This window comes from Anomalospiza imberbis, chromosome 5 (assembly GCF_031753505.1).
Source record: "Anomalospiza imberbis isolate Cuckoo-Finch-1a 21T00152 chromosome 5, ASM3175350v1, whole genome shotgun sequence".
In the NCBI taxonomy this organism is placed as follows: Eukaryota; Metazoa; Chordata; class Aves; order Passeriformes; family Viduidae; genus Anomalospiza; species Anomalospiza imberbis.
In genome coordinates this window covers 69667491-69679819 of record NC_089685.1, presented here as the reverse complement: position 1 = coordinate 69679819, position 12329 = coordinate 69667491, and the positions used below count along the sequence as shown (strand labels likewise).

Sequence of the window (12329 nt, the reverse complement as noted above, 5' to 3'; positions counted from 1 at the left end):
TCATTTTCCTGATTTATGCTGAATAGAGTGACTGTGACAGAAGTTTTATTAATTACCATATTGATATACGTGTTACCCCACGTACCGAAAATGTCCTTCTTTGACCGTACTGTCCACTTGCCAAAATCAAACATACAGCCAGATTTGTGCTGGATTAGACATTGTAATAGTCAGTCTGGTACGTGCTGGAGATACAGCAGGTTTGAGCAGCTGGTGGGGGAGCAGGTGATTCCTACAAGTCTGAGAGCCTCCATGCACACCCTGCTGACAGCAGGGGTAGGAAAGGCAGCTGTTCTCCTGCCCACCACCTCTGCCTCCCTCAAGGAGCCAGCATGATGATCTAAGGCTGGAGCAGGGCTCATCTGGAGCCAGAAGAACTGGATGTCTGTGTGGGACTCACCCTGCAGTCTTAGAGGGGTCCAAATGCAAATGATCTGCTCTGTCAGAGAATGGCCTGGAGGATTTACCTTTACAGGAAGTGTGATCCTGATCTAGATAGGGTGCAATGAAAAGTGAGTGCCTAAATACCTTGTTGTACTAGCCTGGGACTTAATCCTGAATTTCAGGGAGTGTCTAACTGAATAAAAACATCCAATGGATGCATGACTTCACTAGCAATTTTCTTGTCCTGTGTTAGTAACACCTAAGTGCTGATATCATCTGAAAATCCACAACCATCTTAAAATGTGAAGTTGAACATAGATGTTCAGAATTCATAGATGCTGTTCTGGTTTTATTACCTTTTTTACATATTTCTGCAGTTTGGTAAAAGTCCATGATATTAATGAGGAAAAGGTCACATTCCTTTCTCTTGCTTTCTATTTGTATTCTAATTATATACACCTGATGCTTTCTTTCTAGTTAACACTTCTTTTATTATTATTATTTTTAGATGTATTAAGCCCCACTTGAAATCATTTGCACTTGGTATCTATACCCTGGCAATAAGAGTACTTGGTAAGTCCATTTGTACTCCTGAGTCAGTTTTAATACACTCCTCACTAATCATTTCTCTTGGAATTCAGCTTTGATTGTTGGAAAGAACAATGTCTATCTGCAAATAGATATCATATGATTTTAGGAAAAAAGGATGGAAAAAGGAAATTGCTTTGTACTTCATAAAACACTTAATTATGTCTTAGGTATAATTAAAATACACAAGGCCAATATTTATAGAGATGTGATCCTGTCGACTATGAAGCTAACATCAAAACTACGTCTTGTCCCCTTACTCAGCAAGAAGCATATTAGAACAGCTGTGGCCGAGAATTTGTGATTGCTTTTCAGGCATATATTCATTAGTTTCTAAGGGAATTAATGTGACTACAGGTGTGCCTGGGGGCAGGGTTCACTGCAGACTTGTGGTAGAGCCACCTGAAATCAAGGGTGACATGAGATGCAAATGAACTGGAAATTCTAAAATTCTCTAGGTCTTCATAAAAAAAAAAAATAATTAGCAAGAGGCAAGCACCCTATTTACATGAGCAGAGTTAGATGAACTGGATGAAATTACATCAGAGCAAGCTGTTGGCTTCTTCCTTACACCTTTGCAGGCCACAATCTTCTCTCCAGGCTTACATTCTCCTCCAGCAGCCCAGGTGACACAGAGTGCAGGATGTCCCCATCAGCACAAGAAAAAAGGCTTTTTCTTTCCATCAGCCCAAGAACTGCAGCAGTTTTGCCCCTGCCACAGCAGGATCTCAAGATACTTGGAGGATTCCTGCAGCCCCACTGTCTCTGTCCCTTCTCATCCCCACCCAACACACAGGACACCCCTACACCCAAGCTGAACAGCCTCCATTGCTCTCAAGGAAGGAGATACTTCTCCTTTCCATTTTTTTTCCCCCCAGAGATGTCCTGCAGGGTGAGGAAACCAAACTGTGGCCAGCACTCCTTCCAGGGACTTCCACAGGCTTTGTGATGTTTGGTCATGTTTTCCTGGCTTCCCACAGGGAGGAAAGGGTGGTGTGTGCCTGGGCAGCACAAGGCACATCTTCTCCAGCCAGCAGTCAGTGTGCAAGTGTCATTGCTGTTGGCATGTATTATTGAATGTCCTGCACGAACCTGCCTCTAGATCGAAACTGATCACCCCTGGAAAGTAAATTTCTCACCTCTGTTTATTTGTTCAATACACCCAGCGGGGATCCCAGCCCCAGTGTATTTCGGAGTAGCCATAGACACCACTTGCCTGAAATGGGGAAGCAAAAGATGTGGGGGAAGAGGAGCGTGCCGACTCTATGACTCCAGTGCACTCAGGTAACAGCTTTTCTCCATTCCTTCTTTACCTTTTGTTCTTAAAGTACGTCTACACCTGGCACAGGTAGAAGAATTTCTGTTAGAAGATTTGAGTGAAAGATCTGAAACTGAACGAAAAACTCTGAGTAACAATATTAACAATAATGCTTACATTTCACTCTTTTCATTCAACCTCTTTTTTTCCTTGGTGGGGGAGGGCGGCTGAGGATGGGCTGATCATCTTATTTCAGTATCAGCTGTAAATAATTGTCACTTAATAATTCACAAAAAAAAACCTCGTGTTGAAATCTCAATTTTATGCTAAAGTTTCCCTCAGCTTTCAATATCTCTGCTGTCATAGAGTATGTCTGTGTGTGTAAATAAGTTATTATTTACCTCTTTTTTCTCCATGTTGGAGCTGGATCAAAAAATGGAAGGCAAAGGTGCCACAGAACATGCTTGGCTTATCTAGAGGCTTAAGTGCAGAGTTGTCTTTATCAATTTATTGCTAGAGGACAGTAATTTTCTGAACTGCATTTGTGAAAGGCTCCTCCAGAAATGAAGAATGGAATAACAGTGGTAAGAGGAAAATGGGAGAACAGGTTGTCCCTTCTTCCCACCACAAGGAAAATAAACATGAGAGAAGGGTACCTCCTGTTTTAAAAACTTGAAGGAAAGAGCCAAACCTCAGCTGGGACTCTTTTTGCTAATAAAGCATTATGACATTATTGTTGCTGCTGTTGTTGCTGTCATTATGCCTATAAAGCAAAAATGCCATCAAATGGTTTTGATATCACTGGTACTCTTTGTGAGACAATCAAAAAATAGAGTAATTGCCCTAAAAATATTAGTGCTCTTCTCACTGAAGCACATTGGGGTGGAGGTTAGTCAATGCCTGAGACGCTTTCTTGAGCACAGACCGCTCTCTACCTGACCTGGGTGAGCTGACAAGCTCCCCTCTCCAGGGTCATCCCCTTGATTGCAGTGTCCTTACTCAGCCTTACCTGATGAAAATATGAATGTGTCCTTGATGCCTTCTAGTCGTGTGTTGCCTTTGACATAGGCTCTGATCAATCATTTCTCTCTCAGGTATGTGTACCTGGGGCTGACTTTGGTCTTGGGCACGGTGTCCATTTTCTTCAGTGTTGCTGTCCTTTGGGTTCTCCGAAAAAGGTCATCTCCACAAGATGAGACCCTCTCAGCCAACGGGGAGAGAGGCGCCTGTGGGACAAAGAGCAGAAAAGATAATTTTGTCAATACTGACCAGTTAATTCAGTCAACTTACTGGCCAGAAAAGGAGACCAGACTTTAGGAAAACTGAGATCTCCACCGTGATTTTACCCAGTGAGTGGTGTTCCAGGCAAAAATCCATCATCAGTGAAGCAGTATCTTAGTAGCCACCCTGAAAACGTTCACCCTCTTGCAATTTTCACTGTGAACCCCAAAAGCAAAGACCACCAATTTTTTAGCACGTGAACAGCTCTAAAAACACTGCTCACCGTTTTTTTGTGCCGAGTGAGGGGATTTCCTGCGGCTGGGGAAGTGCAGTTGTGCCCTCACCCAGACGCCGTTCTTGCGGCCGCCCCTCAGCTCCCTCCCTCCTCACCAAGCTGCCAGAGCTGCTGCTGCCCCTCGGTCTCCTCCTGGGAGTGAGTGGCAGTGGGGAGGCTGCCATGCAGCTCCCTCTGCCATGGGACCAGCCAGGAGGAGCCGGGGCACAAAACCTGATTTGGCAACCTGGAATGTGGAGGGATCTCCAGCACGGAGCCTGTCCTGGCGAGCAGCGAGGCACGGGGCCGGAGGAAGGTTTGCTGGGAGGAAAAATCAGCCAGAGGCTCTGGGCACCTCATGAGTTCAATCCATAACACCTAGGATGTCGAGTGTTGTGGTTGGGAATCCGTTCTCCAGTAGCTTTTGTTACAGCACAGCAATCAGCAATAGAAGTTGTTGTTACAAAGAGGCCACAAGAGTACCATCCAAAGGAAAATGGAATGAAAATAGAGCTTCTTTAGATTTCCAGCAGTTTCTTGCTACTTGCTAGTACTCAGTGTACTAAATAATTCCATGCACTTTATGATGTAATAACAAAATTATACAAGATACATATGATTTATATTTTAAAAAGCTATGAAAAGACAGCTTGGGAAAAATAAAATTAAAATTAATTAAAAGACCAGGTGATCTGGGGCTTTTCCTTTTAATTTATTGTATTTTCTAGCTGAAACAAAGACATTTTTGGGCTTTGTCAATATTTGATATTATTTTATTTGGGGTGGGCAATGCAAAGGAGAGCTGTTTAATATGAAAAAAATCTCAAGAAAACTTGCACTGGAAAAGATAATGGTGGCACCACAGGGATATCCTTTAAAGCAACCAGAATTTCTGAGCACATGATGAAAGGCAGGCTTCATCCTTCACCATGATATTGGCAAAACAAACCCATGTCACATCATTTGTGTCCCAGCAGTGACTGTAGGTACCCTGCTGCCTCTCCTGTGGGGTCCACTGGGCTTAATCCATGATCAGTGTTTGCCCTGTGCCATCAGGGACCTACCTAATCCACTCAATAGGAACACCAAGCGGGATGGTGCTTAAGCACCAAAAATCTGCAGAAGGCAAGGCTTTAAACCCATTACTGGGGAAAATGCATTTGTCAGAGGAAGAACCAATGTCACCCAGATTTGCCACTTGGGTGAGTGTTTGACAGTGGCCTGGAATTTGGGGTCCCAGTCTCCTGTCCCAGATCTTTGTCCTCCCAGGTGAGTGTCAGAGGCTATGGGCAGTGAGGTCCTGCACATCTGTGGCTGTTCCCACTGGGTTCAATATCAGTGGATGTTGAACTAAACAAACATAATTGAAATAATCTAGAGGTTTATGAATATGGGACTAAGGCAAGAGTTGTGGTTGGGGTGAATCACAAAGATCGGCGTTCCCATCTCAGGTCTCATTCATATTAGATCATCATAAAAACAGCAAAAAATGTCAAACTGGACCAGCACCCATGAGTTAAGAGCAATGCTGGGAGCCTTCCATAGCCTCCTGAGGAGGGCACTTCCCATAGAAATGAGCTGTCAGACCCCATGAGAGAAAGGAGGAACCCAGCCTCAGTGCACACTGGGATATAAAAGGAGAGATATCTGCATTTCACTCCGTGCTTGCTGTTGTGTGTGTGTCAGAGCAACGGGGATGATTCCTACTTTGTGAACCAGTCCTGGCGAGGACAGCGCTACTCACCAGCTATGAAGCTGTCCCAGTGGCAGTGCTGCACATGCCTGGCAGCAAGAGGGCCAGGAAAATTCACTGATGTCACCTGGGAGAGAGAAAATTTTCTTCTGAGGAGCTGGAAGAGTGCTGTGCTTTGGATTCAGTAGGAGACTGATGTTGATAACACACTGATGTTTTAGTTGTTGCTGAATTGTGTTTACCCCAAGTCAAGGACTTTCCAGCTTCTCATACTCTGCCAGTGAGAAGCTGCACAAGAAGCTGGGAGGGAGCATGGCCAGGGCAGCTGGGCCAAACTAGCCAAAGGGATATTGCCTTCCCTGGAATGCAATTTCCATTATTTAAGCTGGAGGGAATTGGCCAGGAGGAACCAGTGATTGTTAAGGAGCAGCCTGGATATCAGACAGCAACCATATAATGCATCAAAAACTTGTCTTTCTCAGGTTTTGTTTCTCTTTGTTTTGGTTTTTTTTTCCTCCTTTTTCATTGCAATTATTATTATTCTATTTTATTTTATTCTGATTATTAAACTGCTCTTAACCCACGGGGTTTACCTTTTTGGGTTTTTTTTGCAATTCTCCTCCCCACCCCTCTGTGGAGGCAGGGTGAGCAAGCAGCTGCATGGTCTTTAATTATTGGCTGGGGTTAAATCACAACAGACAAATAAAGAAATTAAGATAAATAAACATATCCTACTCTAGTTCAGAAAGAAACAAGGACATAAAAAATCAGCTTCATGGGTTATGTCCTTTGGTTATATATTAAGCCTGTACTTAGTGAATAATTCTTTAAAATACGGGCTTTCCTTAGTAATACCAGAAAATAACTTGTATCAGTAACTCTTATTTGCACTATATTTTGAAATTGTCCATTTTTCTCCTCCCTTCCTTCATCTATGATAATCCTGTAAGTTAGCAAGTAGATAGAAACCATTCCCACTTGGAACTATTTTTGAGTCTGCTATTTTATTTTAGTGCTTTAAGGAGTAACATGGATGCATGGATGAATGTCTGACCCCAGATACACATTCTGGACTTGTTATAATAGTTAAAAAAATTATCTCAGCACTATTTGGATCTGTCATCCTCTTCCTACCAGAATTCTTCATCTTAAACTAGATCTGCAACAGGTGCTGTCTCACCAAGGTCAACAAACGTGGATCTTTTCTTTTCTTTTTAGAGTTAGAGATCCTAAACCACAGCCAAGAGACTGCAAAGAAGCAAATGCCTTTCACTTTCAAAGGTGAGACTGTTCAAAGAATTAGCTGAGGTCATTTCCCAAACTTTGCTGCCAGCCTTAGGGGCCAGAGTGGGACTCACCCCCTTTTTAAGAAGTACTGTGTGCCATGTAAAGGTGGGATACTTTATCTACTTTAAATGTGCCCAAAGGCACATTTCCTCTCTTACCTCCCAGCAAAAAATGCAGCTCTCAAATGAAATTTCATGTCTTAGTTACAGGCACATCATTTTTAATCATGTCAGGAGGGAATCTTCAAGAACTTCTAGCAAATAAAAAGGCAAAAAGGTGAGATCAGAAGACTGAGGGAACAATGCATTTTATATAGATATATATATAAAATATAGCTAATATAGCTATCCATTAGCTATAGCTAATATATAAAATATATATTATAATATATAAATATATCTAATATAGAAATATATAAAATATAGCTATAGAGCCCATGCCATCCCAGCATCAGAGGGAATTACTGAAAAACAGAGAGTAAGAGGTGTGGATCTCTCACAAAGAGTAAACAGGCTGCATAAATATAGATTGCCTCCTGGAAATGCTCAAAGTAATGAGGAAGATTGATGTATGAAAGCACTATTGCAATATTTTGAAATAACAGCACAATTGGTATAATTTGAGAGAAAACACTGACAGCACAACTTTGGCTGGTTTGACTGATGATGACACAACATGCAGCTTAATTCTGCAAAACATTAAAAGTTACTAAAAATTCTAGAAGCTATGAAGTGCATAGACTTGCAGGCAGCTAGGTTGCAGGGGTACTTTAAAAGCAATTTAACATAGATTAACATTATTAATAATTATTAATAATCTAGCCCAAAGGCTGTTGCCTAGAGGGATCACAGATCTGACCCAGTCTGGTTGTCTTTTTTTGTGCCCTGGAGCATCACTAAGCAGGTGCTGCATGAGGCAGTTCCTCATCCAGTGCTGATCAACCTGTAGAAGGCAAAAAGTCCATAACTGCTGTAGAAATGATGAGGGGCAATTTAAATGTGGGGCCCTTTAATGGTGATTTAAAGTGCTTATTAAAAGGACCTTACTTAAGCAACATGTGGCTAATATCAGGGGGTTAGTTAACCAACAGCTCATCCCAGATTAGTGCAGTTCACTGAATTTTGAAGAGAGTAAATAAGGAAAGGATTTAGTGGCGAGCACATGGAGCACATTCTCACAGCTGGGCAGTGACCAGGCCAGGAAACTCTCTCTCTTTCTCATGGCTGTTGAGCGTGGTAAGTTTGAAAGGTTGTTGTACACAACCAGAACCCTCTTGTTGATCCTGTGATGTTGGCACTTCTAAAATAAGATGTGGGAAAACACAAACTTGTTTAAGTAAAAAAACCAACCCATGATAAGATTGTACAGTCAGCAAAAAAATCTATTTATTTAACCGTGCAGACAGACTGTTTTCCAGTGTCTGGAAATCAAGCAGGATAAAATTATAATAGATTTTTTTTTTTCACTAGAACAGTCTTTGGGATGTTCCTGACATCTGATAGATTTTTCTGTAAAAAAAAAATCAAGACTCACCCATTCTTGTAAAAGATCAGCTCTAGTGTAGCAAGACAGATGAACAGCTTATTGCAGTGGTTTTGTATATAACACCAGGTACTCAATTACATGAGCCATATTAATTTTTTCAGCCCTGTTAGCTCAGTTAATATCCCAGACCATGTAAAGGTATTGGGGGGCTTGCCCTGGGGTTTCACCTGAAGTCAGCATGGTTTTTGTTTCTGCTGTTCTGTGATGCAGCTCACATTTGGATGGGCTACTAAAAAGGTCTAAGCGCTCTCACCTGCCAATGATTTACACTTAATTCTATGTCTGTAGTAACAACTCCAATCCAAGCTGCTGGTTAAGACTGAATGCAAAGAGAAGCTGTACTACCAGCATTAATATCTACCTTTTGTATTTTAAATTGGAAAAAAAAATCATTAAAATAGCACATCATAGTCTGCTTTTCCCCAGACAGATGCATGATGCAAATCAATGAGAAAATTATCAAGTTCTTTTGAAACTTCCACTGAGCAGTGGAAGGATAAATTCCCAAACACTGACTAAGATGGAGACCACAGATCAGCTGTTTTTGTCTCTTAGCTCAACAGCACCCACCAGAAACTAGGCACTGGGACAGGAGCACCAAAGATCCTTTTTCTGTTGTGGAAAAGGCTAATTTCACCCCCTGAGGAGTCCAGTAGTATCTTAACCACAGGAGTATTTGCTTACACTTTCTGTGTGTCTTTATTTAGTTTGCTAACAAAGAGTTAAATTTTAAAATACATTGATTTTCTGTATCTAGGGATTACAGTCCCGAGAATAAGAAGGGCTCTAATCAAAGCTGCCTACTCCAGCTGGCCCCTGCCTGGCCAGCACCTCCCTGCTACTGCTGCCTGTCCCCTGCAAATTGTGCCTTGGCAGCGTCTTCTTCTGGTGGGATCTGCTGCCACCCTCTGCCTGGAGGAGTCTGCAACCAGCTAAAGGTGACTAAAGGTGACTTACTGCGGCTTTTGTAGGGACTGCTTTTAACCCTCAGCAGGAATCAGAAATTACTGAAGTCCCAGTGTTCTTGTTAAGGGGATTTTTTACTATCATAAGCATTTTATTTTATTTTTTTCCTGCAAGTGTGAGTAATATGGAGGTGGGTCTTGGATGGAAAAAGAGATATGGCTCTTTTTTTTAGGTGTGAGAGCATAGTCTGATTTTACTTCAGTAGTTTCCCATTCCGGCAGTTTTAATCAACAGTGCTTGGTTCAAGAGGTCAGCTTTGATTGTGAGTGCGTCCACAGACAGTTTGGACAGCAGCAGGTCTGAAGACAGAAAAATGCTTCTCAGCCATACTGAAAGCAGAGTGCAAAAGATACTTTAATCCTGGGAAGTTATAAATTAATGGTATATACAGGGCTAGGAAAAAATAGGAAGAAACTGATTTGTCCTCACTTGTCAGGATGATGAAAACAAAGAAATTTTCTTTTTCATATAAGAGAAACAAAGAATGTTTCTCTTATGTGAAAAAGAAAGTAGCACCGTTTTCTACAGGTTCTACTGCTCCAAAGGAACAGAGTAATTTTAGCTCCATCCCTTTCCAGATGCTTAGGATTAAAAGGCCAAAAACCCACTTGGGTAGGTCTGCTAATACATCTGAATACAACCTGAAAATGAAACCTTGGGAATGCAAAGCTCCACCACAAAACTTTGTAAAACAACAGGGAATACACGCTTGTCTTGTGACTAGAAGTGATGTACCAGATGTTTTATGCCACAACAGGGCATGAAGGATCACTAACTGTGAAAAAAGAGGCCCATGAATTCCATCTCTTGCATGTATTTAATGCTCAGTAATGCTCTGACTGTGAGGACAACTCTTTTAGAAAAATTGCAGTGATGGCAATGTTGGTTGTTTTGGGGTTTTTTTTCATTCAGATTTACATGTAATGGATGCAATCATAAGCTAACACCATGGATTTTCTCTGCAATGATAAATGAAGTCCCCCTTGATCACATTATTGATCAATTAGCCATGGAAAACTAAAAATTGTTCTGCACAAAATTTTACCGCCAAAATGAATCAATAAAATAGCAGCAGAGGTTTATGGAAGATTATAGAGCAAGTTAGTCTTGAAGCCATTATTGGACACAACGGACTGGTGATTTGGAACAGTCAGCATGGACTTATCAAGAGCACATCAAGGTCTGACTAAGCTGTGAGGGAATGGCTGGTGATGTGGTGAGAGTGCCGGCAGGGAAGCGGGAAGGATCTACCAGGATTGGGATATTTTGGTGTAACATCCAGGCAGACAGCAGTCATATCTCACCTGCCTCAAGAATGACTTACCTTTTAAGTGCACTTACTCTCAGGAATCAGGCAGAATGCACAGCAGGGACACAACCAAACAAACCTGTTCGGGTTTCCTTGAACTAGGGTTGTAAGTGATAAAGGGCTGCTCCAAAGTACACAAAGCCCTTATAAACTTCCATACTTCACCTGCCTTTGCTGCTAATAGCAATCAACTATAAATATGATCAGTCTTCTAAGCATGAATGATTCTTGAACACCTTCTTTCTTCCATATATCCAAGGCATTACATTTTCTCTTCCTGCAAGTTCTTGGCTGGCTCTAGCAGATCTGAACTGAATGGATTTTAGCCATAGACTGTGAAAATAAAACTTCATAAGAAAATGCACTGGAAACAGGAATATTTCTAAAGTTGGGACAGCATATTTTTAAACACCAGGAAGGTGTGAACCGTTCTAACCTAGACAATTTTTGGGAAAAAAAAAAAAAAAAAAAAAGATGCTTCACAAGAATGTACAAGAGGAACACACTTGCATGTCTTCTTCCTAATTAACTTTTGACCTCTGTGGATAAACATGGATTTTGGGACCTTTAACAGAGGGCAGAACTGGGAGGAGACAAGATTAAAATACTGGTTTGAGTTGGAAGTTAATGATTCTTCTACCATGTACCAGCAGAGCTTTGCTTAAGGAGAGAAATCTCAGGCTTTTGAGTGTTTGTGTGGTAGCATAACTGCTGTTGTTGTGGATGCAGAACCTAGGTAGGAACCTCTTCAATAATCTTTGTTTGTCTTTGAAATGTTGTTGTTAGTATTTTCAGCTATGGAGCAGGATCTGTGTAGTTTCCAGTTGCATTTGCTGTAATTGGTAGCAGCTGTACCAGTCCTGGTGGAAGTGTCGATGCTTCCGTGGTGGCATCCTGCACTGTGTGTCTGTCTCTGAGCTGTCAGCGTGGCGTGTCTTGAGCAATGAGCACTGGGGTCTGCACAGCTCTGTGATACTCATTTTTCATGTTAGCTGAACTTCAAAAGTCTTGCTACGGGTGTATTTAAAAATCAGTCAGTTGGATTAGCCCTGCAGTTAGTGTAAATCACTGCAGTTCCATAAATTGCTGGAGGAAATGTGGCTCTTGATTTGTGATTTGCTCTTCTGCTGGGTGATGTCACAGTCCCTGAGAGTGCAACTGTGGTGACAATCAGCCCAAAGACGTAGACTGTCTTTGCTGCGTTCTTAAAAGTCCTCAAACATGTTCTTTTTTAAGAGTCCAAAAAACCTGCAGCAAACCATTGTCTTGACCTTTGTAAACGTATTACAAAGGTATTACCGGTTATTCATGTGGAAGTTTTTTTAGATGATGTTCTTATCCATGGTAATTTGCATGTAATTAGGGGGTATAAAACAAAGCTGATTTTTTTTAAATATTCAATAAGAAACAGATCTACTGAACAGGCCCAGAGTTAGGTCATGGCCCCTATAAGATCATGTCCCCTGAAGCACTGGAGAAACCTGTCCTTTGCAAGGCTGGCTGCATTCACTCTGCAGTTGAATTGCAAGTTGCTGCATGATTTCCCGTGGTGTCCTGGCAGCTGTCAGCTCCCAGCAGCACTAACAATACACACTGATTATTAGTTGAGAGCCTTAGTTTCCTCCCACCCAAAGTGGTTCTCAGAAGAGGCTGTACTGAGCATAAAATCAAGTGAATTTGTCAAATGTTCCAAAAAGTGAACTGAGTGTTAAATTTCATCTGTCTGTACTGCTTAGAATTTTTTAGTGGATTTTTTTTTTCTTGATTTTTGGAAAGAGGTTTGTTTTCTTACCCTAGGAAGAAA

The 12329-nt window shown here is 41.6% G+C and overlaps 1 protein-coding gene across 5 annotated transcripts in view; it reads left to right on the top strand.

The window, feature by feature from the left end:
* LOC137474866 (solute carrier organic anion transporter family member 1C1-like) overlaps window positions 1-12329 on the top strand; it is a 32745-nt gene that overhangs the window by 19080 nt on the left and 1336 nt on the right. For 2 of the 5 annotated variants that reach the window (XM_068191871.1, XM_068191875.1), the window contains 3 exons: window positions 893-957; window positions 2139-2256; window positions 3325-3886. In XM_068191871.1, coding sequence (XP_068047972.1) covers window positions 893-957; window positions 2139-2256; window positions 3325-3547 — 406 coding nt within the window. In that variant the 3' untranslated portion in view covers window positions 3548-3886. Of the gene's footprint in view, window positions 1-892; window positions 958-2138; window positions 2257-3324; window positions 3887-6636; window positions 6700-10460; window positions 11262-12329 lie in introns of those variants that run through there. The other 3 variants (XM_068191872.1, XM_068191873.1, XR_010999535.1) reach the window with 3 other exon arrangements.